The 20,348-nt window shown below is 38.8% G+C and overlaps 1 protein-coding gene across 5 annotated transcripts in view; it reads right to left on the bottom strand.

The window, feature by feature from the left end:
• The window catches only part of HBS1L (HBS1 like translational GTPase), a 60,991-nt gene extending 46,994 nt beyond the window's left edge, over nt 1-13,997 (bottom strand). The window contains exons 1-5 of one of the 5 annotated variants that reach the window (XM_080390156.1): nt 13,340-13,537; nt 9,986-10,051; nt 7,920-8,060; nt 5,450-5,644; nt 4,616-4,792 (exon numbers count right to left, since the gene is read on the bottom strand). In XM_080390156.1, coding sequence (XP_080246282.1) covers nt 4,616-4,792; nt 5,450-5,644; nt 7,920-8,060; nt 9,986-10,051; nt 13,340-13,382 — 622 coding nt within the window. In that variant the 5' untranslated portion in view covers nt 13,383-13,537. Of the gene's footprint in view, nt 1-32; nt 4,793-5,449; nt 5,645-7,919; nt 8,061-9,985; nt 10,052-13,339 lie in introns of those variants that run through there. The other 4 variants (XM_080390153.1, XM_080390152.1, XM_080390150.1 and 1 more) reach the window with 4 other exon arrangements.
• Between the last annotated feature and the right edge of the window lie 6,351 nt (nt 13,998-20,348).

Raw genomic sequence — 20,348 nt, 5'->3', positions numbered from 1 at the left:
GTATTAAAAAATATTCAGCAGCCACGTTAAAATTATGTACAAAATAAATTTAATGTACAAAATACCTTAGGAGTACACAATCTGAATACTAGAAGTAGTAGGTCTATGTAGTTTAGTATTCTCTTTATGTCCATATGCAAACACAGACACAAGTACTTTACAATGTTAATATGTGAATTCCAAAACAAGTAGCACAACCTGTATTAGACAAAGATACCCACTAGCTGAAAAATGGGGGGTGGGGGGATGGGGAAATTTATATACATACATCAATAAAATAAGCTCACTGTGTTAAGCATAAAGTAGATTTATTAACAAGAATTCTAACATTCATTAGGCAGAAACACTTCAGCGCAAAGGCCAAAGACAGACTTGTTATACAGAAGTGCCATATACTGTAGTATCATGCAGTATTCTAAAACAATTAAACCTGTCACTAATGACACAAACCCAGTTCTCAGTAAGGAAATTATTAAAATATCTGCTTCACTTAAAAAGCAAATATAGTAACACATTCCCTTTTCCTAATAAAAACAAAACTAAGATTTTCCAAGCATGGAAATGAATAACCTCTACTGAAAATTCATTGGAATTTAGGTTTATCCACCACTTAGGTACCTTCTGCAGTGTTCAGCCTGCAGGTTTGTACTAATTCAACACTCACTTCGGGATTTAGGATTGCAAACTGAAGAAAAATTCCACCCCTACTTCTTACACACTAAACAGCATGTATTGCTTCTTCAAGACCACTAACAACACTGACACAAATGCAAATGAAGAAGTATTTATACATGAAAATTTAGCTACATCACAAGATCCAAAATTGTTTACTGAGGTATCAATCCCACAGTAAGATCTACAATAAAGATGTAATGCTGATGCCCTTTGGCTTCAGTCACTTGTTTGAACTTTGATCTGCATGAAACCTATGGCAAAACTGAGCTCTGAGTACTATGCATTGCCACCCACTACTTGTACATACTTTCCAATGGAATTCATAGCACATACATTTAGGTGTATGTCCAGTTTATGTTCCAAAATTATTAAAAAATTGTAAGAAGTGTCACGCAAAGAAAAGCAGCCAGGGGAATGAGAAAATAGACCAAAATCAAGGACAAGTTCAGCAAGAGTAAAAGGAAAGATTTCTAGAGAAAAACAAAGCTATTCAAGTGAAAATTAAAAAAAAAACACAAAAACCAAACTGCCATGTATTAGAAATCTCTACCTACATTAATTAGTGCCTCAAGAGTATTTGGAACATAAGTAAGCAAAACCACCTAAAAATATACCAGGCATGGTGATGCCAAACTTTGCACTAATACTTTACTTTTAAAATTTGAATTTCTTTACTAGAAGAATATACATAATTTTGGAAAAACTGAACTTTAATTATAAACTCTCCAAGTAGGACATTTTGCCTCAGTGGGAAAAAGAGACTTGAACTTTTAAGCAGTAGGAAGTTAATATTTGGAGTAACTACAGAGAAACTGATCATTGAAAAGCATTCCATACTGTTCAAAAAGCAGAATTTACTATTAAGACTAATTAATAAAACAACCAGTATACCATCAGTATCAGCCAGACTTCTGTAGGAAGTCTTCCAAGAAAGTAAATAAATTCTGGTCCTGCCCATGAACTTATCAGATCATAGCATGTACCCTGGATTGTATTATTTACACTTCAATTCTTTAAGGCACTCAAACTAAGTAAGAATACAGATAGCTAGATTAACATGCCAGCTAGAACATAAACACTGCAGCACTGTCATTATATAAAACTTTTATTAGTAAGGGTAAGAAATATTAATTTCATTCAAGAGGTCAGAGGTCACACTGTTCATAGTTCTAAATGACAATAGCATCAACTAGACAAACAAGCAAAATATACAGAACATGAAATTTGTACCTGAGAGCACTGGAACATGTTTTATTTTTATTTAGAAACAAAACTGTAGTGCAACCTGACTTTAGGAATAAACCTAAAGTTTTTGTCTGCTTTTTGATTCAACATGTTCAACAGAAATTAGATTAAAATTGTATCTACTGTTCCATACTAGCTGCCAAGTTTAGCATGAATAAGCGTATGGCAGTATCTGAACAAACATTCTTCTAGTTGCAGCAGTACTTTTATTGCACTTATTGCTGTTCAGAATCTAAAATACTGACACTGACACTGGAAACATACTAAAAGTAGTAATATTTACTAAAAGAGAAGTTGAAATACACATGTAGTTACTAATTTGACTAAAGGGGCACCAGAATCTGGTAATTATCAGCTAAAAAAAATTTTTCAGAATGTCCCAATTCTGATCGTCCATCTAAAGATTCTAAGTAACAGCGACTGGTGCAAACATTTGAAGAGAATACATTTCCATTACTAAAGAAAGCTTTCTTCAAAACAGACAAGAGGGAGACACAAACAGCACTTACGCTGCCCATTTTTTTTTCAATTGAGCAAACGGTCATGCCAATACTTTTCCAAAAAACCTGAGAATAAACCACAGAATCCTAGCTAATCTTCCAATGAAATACATGTATATGCCCACAAAATAGCAGATTCCACACTTTTGACAGCTGATGGGGTGGAGGGGAGGCACACAGTTTTAATTGCTTGCTCCCCTGAAAATTTGGTCCTATCAAAAATTACACGTCCTACCACAAGTAAAACCATCAAGACCTGAGGTTAGCGAGGCTTTTTAAAACTAAAGGTATTTCTGTTGTAATATTGTAATCAGTATAACGATAGAAGAGAATAATGACATTGACTGAAAACATCAACTACAAGACTGGCAGTTTACCAGCATACCTTATCAGAAAATCTAACTTTAAGAATATTTATTACATCAGTCATAATATAAACTGAGGTTCCTGCTCCCCAAACTATACACACCATATAGCAAAACTAAATTACAAAATAATAACTGTGTTCTTCCCAACAAACTGTATCTTCAACACCTACAGATGTTTCAAGAAGTCTAATGCTGTTTATAGAATTTTGTGCATGCAATATCTATATAGTAAAGTTCAAGACTTTGCAAAAGTTAAAAATGTTATATTGTCAGTGAAAATTAGCCAAAAATAAAGATATTCAGTGCAACAGCTTAAAAGTTCACATACAAATTTGCTACCAAACAGTGAGAATGTAACATGTCAATTAAAAAAATAAAAAAATCCAATTCTGCTTTATAAATAGGTCCTACATAATTAATATTTTTCATATATCAAGAAAAACACTGTTTCTTGGAGGGGTTTGTTTGTGTGGGTTTGGTTGCTTGGCTGGTTTGGTTTTTTGCTTTTTTTTTTTTTTCATTACTCTCTTGTGAAAGCTTTTTTTTGGTTAGCTTTCACAATGTCATCAGGAGATGCTGATTTGAAGTCAAATGGTGTTATGGTTATTATAGGACCAGTTTCCTTGGGTTTTACATCTTGTACTTGTCTACTGTATAGGAAAGCCTTATGTATACCAATTGTGCGCCGCTTATAACCTTTTGGAGGATAACGGAGACACAAGGTTAAAGCAAAAGCTGAAGGTCTTGCACGCAATGCCTTTATCCATGAAAGGGACAAATCCTGCCTCTTAGAAGTAAGACCTCTTTTGGGTTTTTTATCTGTTTTGGCAAAACCAGAATATTTTCCTTGTTTTTCTTTTAAATGTTTAGTTTCAGGGCTCAAGACACTTGACTGTCCTACCACATTTTGTTTTGCAGAAACATCCGCATTTTTTACAAGGACACTTAAATCAATGTTGATTCTTTTAGAGGGCCTTAGTTCAATTACATCAAGCATGGGGAAGTCTGTCTGTTGTTGAGTTTTGTCTACTTCAATAGTCTCTGCTATTAAATCCGAGAGTGATAAATTCTCAACCTCCTTTCGTGGAGAAACTTTGGACAGGACTAGAGAAGACAAAGATCCTGTTAGCTCTGGCATCCCACCTGAAGTTTGAGGTTGACTTACTAGTTGCGATAATGGTGAGATTCCCAACTTTGTATCAGTGAGACTTGCTGTTGACTGGGTATAGAGGTCAGCCAAAGAGTAACAGTGGCTAGCACTGCTTTCCTGGTGCTCCTGAAGTAAGTCAGCCAACATTGTACTTCCAGACCTTAACACTGGCAAAGCAGCCGTATCTGAAGAGGGGCTTTCTTGTTTTCTACTTTGCGCAACTGAAGAAAAATTTTCAAGTTCATTATTTCTATTTACAGTATGACTGTCTTTGTTATCAAGAGCCAATTTTCCTAAAGCACTTGTTAAACATGGAGGACTGTAAAAATACGCATTACTATTATAATCAGAAGTATCTGAGGAAACAAGAGGAATGCAGTCTTCAGGACTCAGAGAATCACAAAGCACATTCTGCATTGGCAAGGATTTCAAGTCCTGTGTTTCCTTGCATTCCAACTTCTTAAAAGAAGAATATCCAGATGGGTTACTTCCTATACTAAAGTAATTATCTTCACTGTTAGAAATCAAATTTACTGCATTAGCACTTTCTGGTAGTTGATTCTCTGCCTGTTTATTCACAGGTTCACAAAACAATTCTTTACATAAATCATCACTGAAACAAGATGACAGAACAAGTGAAGAGGATTTCAACCCTTTCCTTTCGGATGAAGGTATACTGGATTTTTCAGCATTAAGGAGTATTCTGTCATTTTTAATTAGAGAGTAACAAGCTGAACCACTTTTGGCTGTCAGGTTTCCAAACCCAGGTTTGTTGGTGTTGTCAGCAACACTTTCTGCTGCACAAGAGAAGCCACCTGTATCAATACACATTTCTGGACAACAAAGTAAGTCTCCTTACCTTACAATAGCCAATAATTTTCAGATGCAAATGCAGTCACAGCGAAATATCCATTTTTTTTAAAGTTGACAGCAGCAACAGAAAAATCAAGGAGAAACATGAAAAGGCATTTAATTACTAAGTGTTATCCAAAGATATGCAATGTTATACAATTAAATTATGGGTATCTACTGAAATACCTAAGAAACTGTAAGAACCAGCAAAGTATGCCAGTAAGGATTACAAAGATTTAAACATAAATCAAAACAAGAAAGTTAATGTACAGATACTACCAAAAAAAGGGTGGAACTGGGAACAGGAGATTATCAGTTCACAAATAATGGAAGTGCATAAAACCTAAAGATCTTGTCCAACTTTTAGGACACATTTATTCAATTAAGTTATATATTAGAAATCAGAAATGTACTGTGAACTGTGGATACTCGCAGTTTGAATTTAAGCTGACACTAAGGTTGTTACTTTGACTTCTAGCTCAAGAAAAGCTACTTTCCTTTAAATGTTTTTAGAACACAGAAATAGAAAAGTTGATCTTTTTTAAATTTCTAATAAATTTCTAATGTAATAGCAAGCATCTTCACAGCCTGTAAAGCCAAAATTAAACTGTACTTAGAAATGAATCATCTTCAGTGTAAACAATTAAATAGAAGTATACCTTTCGTTGTCTTTCCTACAGTCACAGTGTCCTCATTCTTGGTCTTCACATTTTGCTTACTGCCTTGAGAAAGCACAAGATCCAAAGCCTTCTGTACATCAAATTTACTATCCAGTACTGCTTGCACCATTTTTTGCTCTGGTACAGACTCTGCCAAAACTTCTCTCATTTGATCAAGGCATGAATTAAGACGGGCTAAAAGAGACATATGACTGTTATAAGCTGCACAAAAAAAATGTCTTAAGTGGCCTAACCACTAGCACCACACATCTGATTAACAAAAACAGGAGAAAAATATCACAGTAAGAGATAAAACCTTTAGAAATTAACTTTAATCTCACTTATTGCCATGATAAAGTCTGCCCCCAAACCCTGCAGAATATTTGAATAATTCCAGATATTGCTATAAGGAACATATCACCAACTACTATTTACTAGTCTATAAAGTCTCAATATTGAAATCCTTTGATGTTGTGAAATTAAATATCTTCACTGTTGAGAAGCACAAATAAACAACTTAAAATTATCCGAAGTAATTTAATAAGTCAACGTGGAATCCCATTGAACAACACAATTCCAGTGTTTACAGATGTTATAATTAACACCCAAAGTAAAACAGCATTTTCAGAGGCCTCAGGCCTTAACAACTGAAAACTCTGGATCAACGTGCCAGGTTTTAAACTACCTGTAATCTTTACCTTTCCTAAACCTGTAATACATTTTTTGGCTGATAAAATCAATTTTCTTTGGAGCATATTTCTGCAACCAGTATAAGCCTTGACTAAGACAAGTTTCTTAAGTCTTGACTTGCCACACACCAGGAAGACTGAAAATTCACCAGGCTGCCACTCACTGGAAGTAGTGTGCTAATCAGACATACAAACACAAGAGAAGAGAATCTTCCTGTGTATCATAGGTTCTGCTAGTTCAGATTTTAGACAACAGTAAGTGAAGAACAGGGAGACTACTACAGATTACTTATTTGAACACCTTCTCAAAGATGGTGATGTTTAAAGAACTTTGCTAAGGGAATTTGACACCACAAAATTCCAACTGGTTACTCAAATCAGCAACCTCAACCTGTAATCCAAATAGCAAGGAAATGCACTCCAGATATCTGCTCTGCAGAACAAGTACTGGCACAGCCCTGCACAATGTGCCAGTTGGCCATTTTACTATCTAACACTCAACAAGGCCAATCTTACCAAACTCTCTGCAGCCAGATGGACCGCAATTAATAATTTTGTGTTAATGGCCAACACTGCACACTATACCAAACATTACAGGTCTTGTGAGATAACTGCTGTTTTTACAGCAGAAATGGTTATTTCTAGGTTTCTTTAACATCTTCTTTTAGTCCAGAATTTTACCTTCCTTCTTTCTTCAATGTCAATTCTTAACTGTTTGAGACTGTCAAAAGCATTCTGAAAAGCCAGGGTACCATACTGTATCGTCCAGATCACCTGTATCCACATACTGATTCTTTCAAACTGCCCTCTACAGCATTATTTCCTGCTGTAAAAACATGTCTATTACACCCCAATTTATCATGTTTTACCCGTGTGTCTATGCATTAGCATGGCTTCTACCAATTTACTTGACATGGAATCTAGATTGTTTCTATTCTATCCATTGTTTCTGAATTTTCTGTAACTTGTTTTAAATACCACATTTCATTCATGTATTTTATTGACTATTCATTCACCAACACACTTTACTTTGAGCTTATCAAGATTTTAAAAATAACCCTCGTTTTCCAAAACATTAAAACCTGAAATTAACTATTAATACTTGGGAAGGATACTTGTGAGTATTTCTCACAAAGCATGTAATTAAGCCATCAGGAAGCAAGTTTAAAAAACTAAAGCAAGTATTTTGCCCTCAACCACTCAGAACTCTGCTTGTAACGTGGAATTCACAGCTGAAGGACAGAACAGAAACCAAATGAATTCAAAACAGGGTAAGAAAAGATTGCAGAGGATACAGATATCTGAAGATATTGGCTACTATTTCAAGGAAACGCATGACTTTGAAAACCTCTCAAATACTGCTAATTGCCATAATTTGGAATGCAATACAAGCAAAAAAAAAAAATCATTCTACAACTACTCTATTTCTAATACTCTTCCCTAAGCATCCATTTGCTGTATCAAGACCTTGAGCTACATGGATGCTTGGCCTGAGCCAGTACAGTTGTTCTTATGTATGAATTTCACATCAAATCTCACTGCATCTAATAAGAAACTAAAAACATGTTTCAAAGTATGCAACCAAGTACTATACAAAAGGCAGTTACAAGCTTAAAGAATCACCACTGAAGCTATCTAATTTCATGAAGGGTGGTGTTCTACAAGATTACGAAGTTGTGAGCAGCATCAGTCAAGTTACAAACATTAATTTAAAGCTATTTTACTAAGTCCTTAATTCATAAAATAGATTGTTTTGAGAATTATTTATTATCTATAATTACCTCTATCAACGTCAGTCAACTGATGATTAGATGTAAAATAATCAGCTGTATCATCTGTACCTTCATAGCCATATCCTTCTTCTTCTAATGGCTCAGCACACATTGCTGGTTTGTCTCGTCTGGAGTAGATAAACTGAGCTGCTGCATTAGGCACAAAACAAAGTATTAAAAAAAGTCAAATCTTTTTTCCTCCTTTAAAAACAAAACATATCTAAAGGGGAAAAAGTGTTAGGACGCTGCCGTTGCAGTGGTTTCAGGGGTGGGGAACACTACTGTATAATGATTACTACCTGAAGACTGTACAAAGCTTACAACAGTTCATGCTAGAATATAAGCAAGTCATCCTCACAGTGAAACCACAGGCTGGGCAATATCCTCATATCCATGTAATGCAGTAATTCTGCATTATTCAAGTTCAATATTCAAACAAAAGAATATGCCCCAGGTTCAAAAAAATAGTATTTTCTACACCAAATTACTCTCTACAGCCTAATGCCTTGAGAACCATACTCCGCAATTATTTTTTTACCTCAGTTACAAGTAAAAAAAAAAAAAATCATCATGAAAATACCATTGCTTTCACAGTATGGCACTGTCAAACTACTGATAATTTAATGGAGTTAAACACATTCTTCTCTTCTTGGAATTTCATTAGAAATACAGCCCATGAGTTAAAACATATTCACACAAAACTTTAAACAAGTACATAACTCCACTCTGATTTTGCAACACATTAAGACATATATAGATAAAACTTCTTGTTGAACATGAGACCCAGTCATTACCTCTCTCAGAAATGTACAAAATATAATGTAAACAAATTTCCTTATATTATGTAATATGCTCTCCAGCTCTAAAACACATACGTAAAGCATTTGTATATCCAGCAGTAGTATAGCCTTACCAACTGTTTCCCAAATGCATACCATTCCAAATTCAATCACCATAACTGAAGGAAGTATTAAAATATTACTATACAATCTAGATCAGATTATTTTATAAATGAAAGTTAGGTAAAAGGAATTCTTAGGAAAATAGCTGTGCACAAGCAAGAATTAGTTTTGTAATTTAGCAGTTTATACTTGTGTAAAAAGTAAGCATGTTGCATGTTTTCATCACAAAATACAAGACTACCTTAATTCTTCTTAGAAAGTGTCTGAAAAATTCTAGCATAAAATGCAATACTTGGAAATTGAATGCAGGCAATCTGCTGGGGAATGGGACTACAAATGATAAAAATACACACCTAGATTCGCTAACCAAAATCAACAGGATGACAGAGGAACAGATTTTTAAAGACCTAATTAACTCAAGTACCTGTGGCAAGAGGACACAGACTACATCACAGTTGCAGTGGATTTAGATGTGGCATCATTACCTGCAACACAGCTTCACATCAGCCCCAGCCATACTATTTTCAGAGCCTACTCAGCTCTAGAAACACTGCCACCAAATCTGGGAAAATCTTGCCAGAGATTCAACTGCAGAACACAACCTAATGATTCTACAGTTGGACCGAATTAATCTGGGCTGAGACACTCCAATTACATCTTACCTGAGCACACAGCATCACTGTTTTCATACCTACTTTGTAACATTACAAACGCCAGAAGGCTTCTTAGCTCCATGAGATCTTGCATGAGAACACAAGCCAGTGAGGATCAGTGCTGCATCCCACAATAAGACTCCCTACCCCACATTTACCCAAAGTTGTGTAAAAGACAAATTACCAGGTGCAGAATCATAACTGTTAAGCCCAGCTATATCTTAATAACAATTCTGAAAGATACCAAACGTTTCAAGACTACCAACACATTCAGATTTTTATATTACCAAGTATATTCTGACCATCCAAGACAATACACTTGTATGACTGAAGATGTGCCCAGTTGTCTAATGTGACTTCCAAAAGTACAACAATGCCTCATGTTACCTGACTTGAAAATTATTATGGCCGCTAGGCACTCTTCAAAAGTTTCAATAGCTTTTAAAAACCGTTTTATACACAAATAAATATCAGAGTAGGCATCAATGGACAGTGCTTATAGGTAAACATTGGAACTAACCTGTTGAAGGAGAAATGCAATAATCATCTTCTACCGATTGGCCATACACATCATCATCTTCAAAATCTATGAAGCAGAAACAGTAAGATTAGCCTGCACAATTTCTAAATACTTAAAATTATAATTCAAAGTGTAGTTTTTACACAAGGTTTTAAGAAAGTATGCATATCTAATATTCCAGAAGTGCAGGTAAGTACTGTTTATTTACCTTGGTAAGAAATTCTGAGTTACAACAATGTAATTTTAATACTCTATTCATTAGGAAAGCTGAAAATTTTCAAGGGTTGCCATGCTTCACACTTCCTCCTTCAGCATCTCCTTTGGAAGGCTGCCCTCACAGTCCAAACACAGCTTTCTACAGTTCCACAAATCTTCACCCACGGCACTTCTCTTGATATTTCTGCTTGACCTCTCAACAGTCTTAACCACAAGACAGTTCAATTACAATCCCTACTCCAACAACTCAGGATTAGCACTGCTACTCCATACCTGTCTACTTCTCAGCTTTCCTCTCTAGTCCATCCTTATGGCCACACACTTTTTGAGTTCAGCAAGGCAAAAACACAACTCACAATTCCCTTTGAACATGCAAAGTTGTTTCAGCCAAAAACCAAGAACCTTATATATTTACTTAAATATAACCATACACTTTCCCCATTAAAGAGGAATCAGTTATGAGGAAACACAAAGAGAAAGCAAATCACATTCCCCTCCCCCAATATCCTAGTACCATGTAACCTTGAAAATAAATTTGTAGTTTTCACTAACTAATAAGGAAATACATGAAAAAAGATGTTACTGCATACACTTGGCAGTTTCACAAACAACATGTATTGTTTGTAATTCTAAGAGCCTGAGAAAAAAGCAGCTAACAACTAAAAAAAATCTGCACTGGATATCAACTTATGGACCACAGAACTGGGACATTACAAACACTGTACACATCTATAAAAGCCTCAGAATTCGCAGCACAAAAGGTTCACTTATCTCAAACTCAACTTAACTCTGTAATTTTCAAAAAAACATGAATGAAAAGCAGTAGCTAAAAAGGCAGGCACAAGTATAAGAAAAGTTTAATGAAGGACCCAGGAAGCTACTTTGGAAGTTAAGTATCTCAGGATAAAGAAAACATATTATAAGCTTTTTTTTTTTAAAAGACAATCAGTCAAAACAAGTGCACTGTTATCTACTTTTTGACCACTGTCTCCTGGTTCCTTGCTAGGACCAATTAATCTATAAAAAGTCTAGAGAACAGCTATACGTTTTTTTCAAGGTAAGATCCCTTCTCATAATTTGGCCAATACTTCGAGAGTGTCACGGAGAACTCCAAGATGACTTGTGTGAATGGTTAATTCAGATTTAGTACTAAGTGAAATCAAGGTAAGTCTTGTCAGTGTGCATTATCTGAACTACCTGTATATCCTATACTAGTTTCATTTCTAGACTAAGAAAGACATCTCTGTGAAAATGGTTCACCTTTCATTGACCATAAAAATGATCATTAAAAAATGACAGAAATTACAGAATAGAACCAACAGAAGCATTCCACAGTATCAACAACTGTATCACCAACATACTCTCTGCTGGAATATTACCATACCTCAAAAAGAAGAGAGCAGAAATAGAATATGGTCAAATAAAGGCCACAAGATCCAAGACCTCAGAAGCCTTCCTATGAAAGGAGACCAAAAAATACTGCAAATGTTTACTTTAGAAAGGATACAAATAATTTGGCCAGACAAAGCATTACAGAATCATAAATGGCATAAGAAGAACAAATGGCATTATATGAAATAATAATAAAAAAAGATGACACAAGCGTACTTCATTTGGGATAAATTATTGTAAGCGACTACAGAAGTTGTACATGGTATAAATACAAAGACCACACATATACATACTTCTAATTAAACCTTACATGTAATGCAATAGTAAATTTACAAATAGCACTATCAACTTAAGCCTCATATGACCGCAAATTATTATGTATGTCAGCAACCTCATTAGAAGAGATTCTAATCACAGTGTACAAACACTGAAATAAATTCTACAGAGTGGGCACCCAACTTCACAGAGACAGAGATTCAGTTGAAATCAACATTTCAACTACTCTGTGATGAAGAAAAATCTCTATAGAGGATGAAAGAATGACACAGTACAATCCCCAATCCAGTCTAAAATGTTGCCTATAATGGGTAAATTTGCACTGGTAAAACCTGCAGGGTAGGCCACACAAATGTCACAGTTCACATGGATTTACATGACTTCCCCAATTCCAAGACTGTGATGCATAACCCAATCTGCCACCCTGCCACCAATCTGTGCTACTATAACACATACTGACATTGCATCTGTTCACTCAGCAGCAAAAGACCAGAGGTAGGCAGAAGTATTTCCTGCGTTTTTTTACCTATCCTGACAAAGTGAGGCAACAAAATAGCTGCTCCCATACCAATATCAACTGTGGTCCACTTTTCCACAGCCCAAGACAACACAAAGGAAGCCTCTGGAAAAAAAGTGCGCAGTTCACAGTTTGCCTAAGTTAATGGGACAGGGCACAACACAAGCTTCAGTACTGCAGGTATGACCGAGTTCTTACACAAGAGCTCGTTCATTCCATGCACACGGAAGTTACCTATGTCAGAAAGGTGTCTGAAAAACAGGGTCTTCCTCAGGTATTCAACTCCATCTTTAAGAACTACATTTCTTCTACAAAGAAGAGCTGCTGCCTCATGTCTATTATTATGGCTGAACATCAGCAACAATTTGCTAGAGTTAGACCGGGAACGCAAATTTTTAAGTTTTACAAGACTAAAGAAGGGCAGGTTCAATTGCACAGAGGGTCACTCCCACCCGCCTGAAAAGCGGTCAACTTCGGCAGCTTAAGGCAAGGCAGGTAAGCCCTGCCGTGGCTCGGCCTGCGCGCCAAAGCCGGGCTTTGCCCGTGTGAGAGCCCCGGGGCGACCCTGGCAGCAGGATGCGGCCCCGGAGGGCAGCGGCCGCGCGGCCACGTGCGCCCCACCCGCCACTCAGGCGGGAGGCGGGGGGGGGGGAGGAGGGGGCTGGGGGCGGGATAGGGGCGGCGAGGCCTCTCACGGAGCCTCGTCCAACCCCCGCGGAGGGAAGGGAGGGGAGGCGGCTGCTTCTCCCCTCCCACCGCCCTCGACAGCCCCCCCGCACCCTCCCCTCCACCCGCGCGGGCCCCGCCACTCCTTCCCGCCCGCGGACACCGCCGCGCATAGCCGCGGCGCGGAGGGCCCCGCCGGGGGAAGGCGTGCGGGCTGGAGGGGCGCGAAGGGGCCGGCGGCTGGGGCGGTTCCCGCAGCTCCGCCGCCGCCTCCTGCCCGCCACTACCTTCGTCGTAGTTATAGCCTCGGACGTTCCTGTGTCGGGACATGATGGCGGCGGCCGCCTCGCTCGCCCGCGGTGGTGCTGGCGCGGCGGACCTAGGGCGCCATGTTGGTGTCCGGCGGGGCTGGCGCAGTGTCCCTGCGCAGGCGCGCCGCGCGCCCGCCCGCTCTCATCGCGCCCTCGCGCATGCGCGGCGTCTCCCGCCTGGCCCGGCCGCTCCCTGGCCGGCCCGTCGCGCGGGGCGAGGGGGGGCGGCTCCTTACGCCGCTCGCGCTCCGCCCCTGCGCCGGGCCGGTGGTGACGTCAGCGGCTGGCGTGGGCCTGCGTGGCGCGGCAGGAGGGCTGGGGGCAGGCCGGGGAGGCCGCTGCTGTAGGGCCCGTGCCGCCCGCCCGCGGGCTCTCTCGGCTTCCTCGGAGGCGCTGAGGGAAGGGCCGCTGGGGCCCTGCGCTCCGGGAAGTTTCTGCGCGCAGCTTCCTCCGGTAGCGCCGTGCTCAGCCCTGCGTAACGCGGAGCGGGCCCGGCCCCAAAAGCGGTGGGGCCTGTACGCCTCACCGGACCCCGGCGCGCAGACTGCCCCGGCCTCGCCCGGCAGCTATCCCACCGCTCCGCCAACATCCCACCGCAATCCCACCACCCTGCCACCGACGCTGTCATGACTGTGATCTTACAGTCGAGTGCAGTCCTGGCATTTGAAGTGTAACCCTCACTGCTACATCTTCCTCACACCTCACACTTAATAAATGTGTGCGATAAAATGGCTGCGACCGTATGTGCATGTATGTAGGCAAGTGTATTTAAAGTTATTCAAAATGGTTGTATCATTGATGACAACGTGGGATTCTGAGTTGGCCTGCGTTCGCTGAAGGCAATGCTCATTACAACACGCTCTCAAAACACCATTTCCACATTTGTGTACCACCACAGGAGCAGAGTTGGTAAGGCTTTGAAGTTAACTACAAGCTTTTTTCAGTTCTGGACCTGAAACAGCTCAAATTAACCTGGCTTGTTGGTAACTAGTGGCCATTACAATCCAGTGACTAGTGGCTGGGATTAAATGTGCTGGCTGCAGGTAAATGCAAACCATACTAATTAGCATTTCTACTGGTAATGTTAAGCAGCAAAATGGCAAGGTATTAGGCTCTATAGCGGTCTTGATTTTACTTCATTGACACATTACTGTAGCCACCATCTAAAACAGTTTCAGGCTCCAGGTGCTGTTGGGATCAGGTAATCAAGGAACATCCCTACAGTTACTCCTTTTACTGTGTCAGGAGAGGAGGGCAAGCAGAGAAAACTGTAAGCTTCAGTGGCAAGGGGAGGAGACACATCCCAGTTCCCAGGCCCTGCCAGTGCTCCCTGATGAGTGCCATTTCTGACAGACTCGGCTGCTTCTACATCTTCCAGCCCAGTTGTTCCCCAGATGCCTGCATTCATCTACATACTCAGGAGCTGCTAGACAGACAACCCCATGAATATTTCTCAAGTCAGATGTTTCTATCTTCAAGACCTTTAATACTTTGTTTACCGTCTTTTTAGCCAGCTTTCACAAAACCAGAAATCCAGCCTCCTCCAGCCACCTGCGTGCCCCAGGTGTCCTATATCCCACCACATAGCCTCACATCCCTACGAACACGCATACCCTGGGTTTGTAACTGCCACCTAACTATTGTCTCATCCTGGCCCACATGCCAAAACTGCCACTATCTGCAACTCCACATCCTTCCTGGTCACAGCCGGAGGTGGAGTGTGTTAAACATAAGCCGAAGTTTGTGTTCATATACAAATTGTATGCAAATGTGCAGATTGTTTTCTTAAGTTATTTGCATATTTCTAATTTGTACAGAACAGCATATGTAGCTGCACAAACTTAGGATCTATATAATATTTTTTCATATAGTGCTAAGATTAAAATAGAATTGGAAACAAAGATTTCTAATTAATGCTGGTGTCCTGTGGACCTTTAGTGACCCAAATGTTCTCTACAGCAGAGGTTTGACAGAAGTTGTCAATCTCTTGATAAAGGTCGAAGACACACAAGTGAAGAATTGCTGTCATACTTTATGATTTAATATTATATGGCCAGGATGACAAAATTCTGAATTAAAAACCTGATTCCAGCACGTGCTATCTGAGCATTTAGTGAAGTAACTTAAGACACTGTAGCACTAGAACCCACACAGCATCCTGCCAGTCTTTACTTTGGAAGCCAATGGCTTTGCTTTGGAAATGGCACTTTTTCCAGCCTCCAAAATTACTTAGATCCCATTTTTCAAATGTTAAAAGCTCCAGTAAATCTTAATCATGTAAATTTAGCTTTTTTTTTTCTTTCAAATAGTGACATTTCTCATTTCACACCTAATCATCCTATTGCAAAAATGCTTCTTTTATCCTTCTTATTCATGCTTTTTACACAAATCAACAGCTGTTTGCCAAATAATAATTTCATGCTTAGTTTTACGTTCACCTCTGTTACGTTATTGCTCTTGATTTTCAGTGACCGTGACCTCCACAGATATGACCCACATTTTGTTTCTTGATAGTAAAATGTAAGATTGTTTTCAAGATTTCAAATTAGTGTTTAAAAAAAGAAAATAAATAATAGTTGTAAGAATGTAAAGATGATCTAAACCCAGTGGAAGAGATAATACACTATGTAGTCTTTCTGTGGCATTAACAGTGAACTCGGAAGGCTGCTGGTTTTCTTCATTTTAAGTGTAGTAGGTTATATCATGTGAAGACCTGAGGAAAAAATAACAACACAAGAACAACAATTTCTTACAGACTCACCATTACTTCATATTACAACAGTATTTTCAAACAGTCATAAATACACTGTGGTCATTCCTTGCCTTTCCTTAAGCCTGAGACCTGTGTCAATGTCTTCGGTAAAGGTGTTCAAGAAATAATAAGCTTTAGTCCTCAAGCCCTGACTATACCTCAGTGCTGTTTGTAAGTGAATGCAAGGTTCACGAAAGGTATTCATCTGATAGCAAAAAAGTCTATAACTAAACATTATTCCTTCAGCAGTAATTAAAGCACCATCAGAGAACCTCGTCAGTCTGGCTCCAGCAGCCCTGACAGAGGAATGACTAACCAGGTCACTTCTGGTAAACACTACAAGCATTCATTTCCTTCCTGTGCACTGGGATTATATATTACTTTAAGGCATGTGCATTAAGAAGTGAACTAAAACCACCAGTCTCAATCCAGGTGGCAGCATTACTGGTAATCCTGTTTTTTTCAGCAGTTTCCTGGGCACTTCCAGCCCCAGCACTACTAATTTTTTTTTGTAACAGTCCAAATAAATTAATAAAATATTTAATCATTACTTTTAGCTAAGCAAAAAGTCTTTCGAGTTATGTTACTACTTCTGAAAGTGAAGCTACCCAGCTTTTTAGTAGTTTTAAAGTTCTTAGTTAAAAAAATATTTAGTGTGTTTCAATATTCTTAAGCAAGACCTGATCCAGGGGAAAACCCAGCATAATTCCAGATCTTATTCCACACTATGTGATGCGGGTGCTAAGTTTTGGAATAGATATATTATCAATGTCACTAAGCACTTTTCCATATGTTAAATTATCTGACAAGATGAAAAGAACTGCAGCCAATAAATGCCTGTCTGTTTCAGGGGGGAGGCGGGGAGGGAGGGGGGGGTGGTAGTTGTTGGGGTTTTTTTAAGATGACACCATCTAGACTAGAAGCTGATTTAGGAGCCAGAAAGCGAAGAGTATTAATAAATGATAATTTTGTACATATGGTAAATAGAAAGTGTCTCAAATTTTTCACAGTATGAATGGACTTGTTAAATATATTATTATTTCTTTCAGGATGGATTAGTAAGCAGAACAACAAGTTTTGCATGTGAGTTCTTGATTTATGTTAGTCAAGACCTTATACAATTTCAACAGGATCTAGCTAAGTTATATGGCAAGTGATGTCAGATGGTAATGTAATGGCAATTTAATCTGGATACATTGCCTATCTGGATGGTTGAATATAGAATCATAGAATCATTTATGTTGGAAAAGACCTTTAAGATTATTGAGTCCAACCATACACCTAACACTGCCAAGTCCATCACATTTGTGTTCCTCACAGGTATATAAACTTACAATAAGGAATAAAATATTTCAGTGACATTAGTTATGTCTATACTGCCTGAAACACTTTAGGCTCAATCCCAAATTCCCCTGTCATCCTGCTGCCTCCCTGCTGGCTTTCAGACTGTTTCTCATCTGCAGTGACCCAAACGTCAGCCCAGAAGGGGAAGCTCAGTGTCTGCAAGGAGGGGAACTGCCTTGAACCTTGTGGATTCGAGAGCAGGAGTTCAAATTCAAGCATGGTTGCCAAGAGCATGGTAGCTACAGCCACTGTGAAGCACTCCCCGAAAACCCCGGATCAATTGTTTTTACTGCTGAATGCAAATAAAAAAATAAGATATGATTACAACAGAGAGTGGCATTCACTTCTAGTTGATCTATGAAGTGTATTGTTGATATAGAGTGAGATAAGTGATGAGAATCATCAGGGGCATGGGAAATTTCTTACATGAAGAAAGATTAAAAGGCTTAAGAATTTGTCTTGCAGAGGAGATGTATAAAATGGGACATGACCAAAGTCTATGCTAGGGAATGGCTTAGAAAAAGCCACTATTTTTTTCCCTCATAGTGAAAGAGGAAATTCCTTGAGATTGAAAAAAGGCAAATTTTAAACTGATCAAAGTAAACAATTTTCATTCAGCACAGAATTAGACTGTAAAATTCACTGCCAGAAGAAATGATCACAGCCAAAAGCTTAGCAGGATTCAAACGGCTTAGATACTTGTGTAGGTGGCAAGAATACTTAAACATGATCACAGTAAATATTTAAAATCTGTATAAAAGTTCTGCAAGGTATGAAAATCTTCATGTTAGTGATTCAGTCTTCTTTTAATTGCTGCAGGTGACTGACAGGATAAATTAATGGGAGCTACAGACATAAGGAAGAGAAAACAGAAGGCTGTAATTATGAATTGGTGGAATATGATGCACGTGTCTGTGCTAAAGCATGTTATAATGACTCACATATATATGTAGTGACAGCATTCTGTTGTATGTGATTGTACACATCAATTTAGCAAGCACTTTAAAAAGTTTGTCATGGATCCTGGCTACTACCATAAGCTCTGTCTTCACCAGTATGTCTGTTGCAAGGTATGTTTATTGAACACAGGGATGCAGACAAGCTTCCAGTAACACTAGTGGGATAATTTTCTGTTGCCTCAGTAGTAAAAAAGATCTTAGAGTCTGGAAAATATCTTTTAAAAAACATTACACAAGTACCCAGACGTGCAAATCAAAGCAGGGCGAATACAGTTTGAAAAGTCTCACTTTTCTGGTGAGATGTTCATGATATAAATCTGATGGGGACATTCCCCTACTGATCTCTTCATATAGACCTTAAATGAAAAACAAATGCTGACAGATGTATGCCTGTGGGAGGCATAATTATAGTTGGTTTGCTGGGAAGGTAGCTTGCTAAACTCTAAGTGTATCTTAGAATTATTCTGATTTTGTTTTCTGTGTTCTGCCCTTTTAAATTTTTGGGACCTGCCTTTGGCAAACCCAGCTATATATGCTGGGCAGAACAGACTGAATATGTTGTCAAGAAAACTCCAAATGCTAGGTTCTCAGAGACTTTTTTTTTTCCCCTTTCTGATTACTGACCTAAAAAAAAAAAAAAAAAAAAAAGCTGTCCTAGTGGGGAGTGGGGAGGAATTGCCTAAAACATGGGAAACCAACAAAGACTTGCAGCAGAAGAATAAATTCAGGCTTCCAGAAGACAACTAGAGGAATTGCTATTTGATATTCATGTATCAATTGAGGCTGTAACAGACTCACTGAGTATCTGTCCATTTTATTTGAAGTGCAAACTCAGATGTGGGATCTGGGCAAGTTGTGGGGTATCCTGAAAAAGAAATCTCAGCCACGTGGCGTTCATTAGGCTCATTTTGAGTACAGACATACCAGTGGTGTGCACAGTCTGCTGCCCTCTGAACCATGGAGTGTGGAGCATTGCCATGCATCCACATTGCAAGATTGTACAGCTGTCTGTGGTCTGTAGGCAGCCTGAGATTCGGTTACCTTTATGCGATGCAGAAGGGGCAAACTGTATGGCATGGCCACTGTGTCAGGGACACCCCTATACTCACCTCTCTTGTCAATCCGCTACCTTCAGGGGTTTCCTGAATCACATTCCTTTGCACATGAGACTCAGAACTTGTCCTGTAAAATTGGGATATGTCAAGCTGAAAGCAGATATACGGTATTATTGTGACAGCGAACATCATGAGATGAATAAGAAATGTGGCTTCATTCAGACTGATACTATACTTCAGTTTTTGGTTAAAGCCTTTGTTTTCTTCCCCCCAGAATTTTCATTTTAAAGGGGTAATTCTTCATGAAATTATCAAGTCCCTATTTATCTCTCAATCAATTCTCATGTACTGCAGACTGAAGAATCCCACAGCAGGTATTGCTAATTCATCCTGCAATCACAGGAAATAATGCACTTCAGTTGTTCTTTTCTTTTGCTTTTCTTGCTTTGTCATCTGCTTATATTTTGTGTATCATAGCATCAAATGTAGTCCTGGAGAATAAAGCAGTGACGCCAGCAGGGAGGGAATGGAAACTTGGCCTAATCTTGCACAATAATATCCTTTTAGTTCAGTTTTGTTTACTTTATCTGATAACCAGGAACTACTTAACAAGATGCTCATTTACTATCTACTTTGCTTCACATTTTTAAAGTATAAAATTCTATCACTCGCTATTAGCACAAATGTCCTATCTTCCATGAGCTAATCTTGTACAGCAGATGCACTGTCTTAAATGTATAAATCTATTAGAAAACCAATCTGATAAAATTTTATGCCTGCAAAATGATGATTCACTTATATCAATGTACTTGTCACTCAGACCTTCAAAAAATACATATAATACCACAGAGCTGGGTGGGTGCTGAAAATATGCA

The sequence above is a fragment of the Falco punctatus genome (assembly GCF_963210335.1).
Source record: "Falco punctatus genome assembly, chromosome: 5".
NCBI classification, from domain to species: domain Eukaryota; kingdom Metazoa; phylum Chordata; class Aves; order Falconiformes; family Falconidae; genus Falco; species Falco punctatus.
The sequence above is the reverse complement of the archived record's forward strand: the minus strand, read 5'-3'. Positions and strand labels throughout refer to the sequence as shown.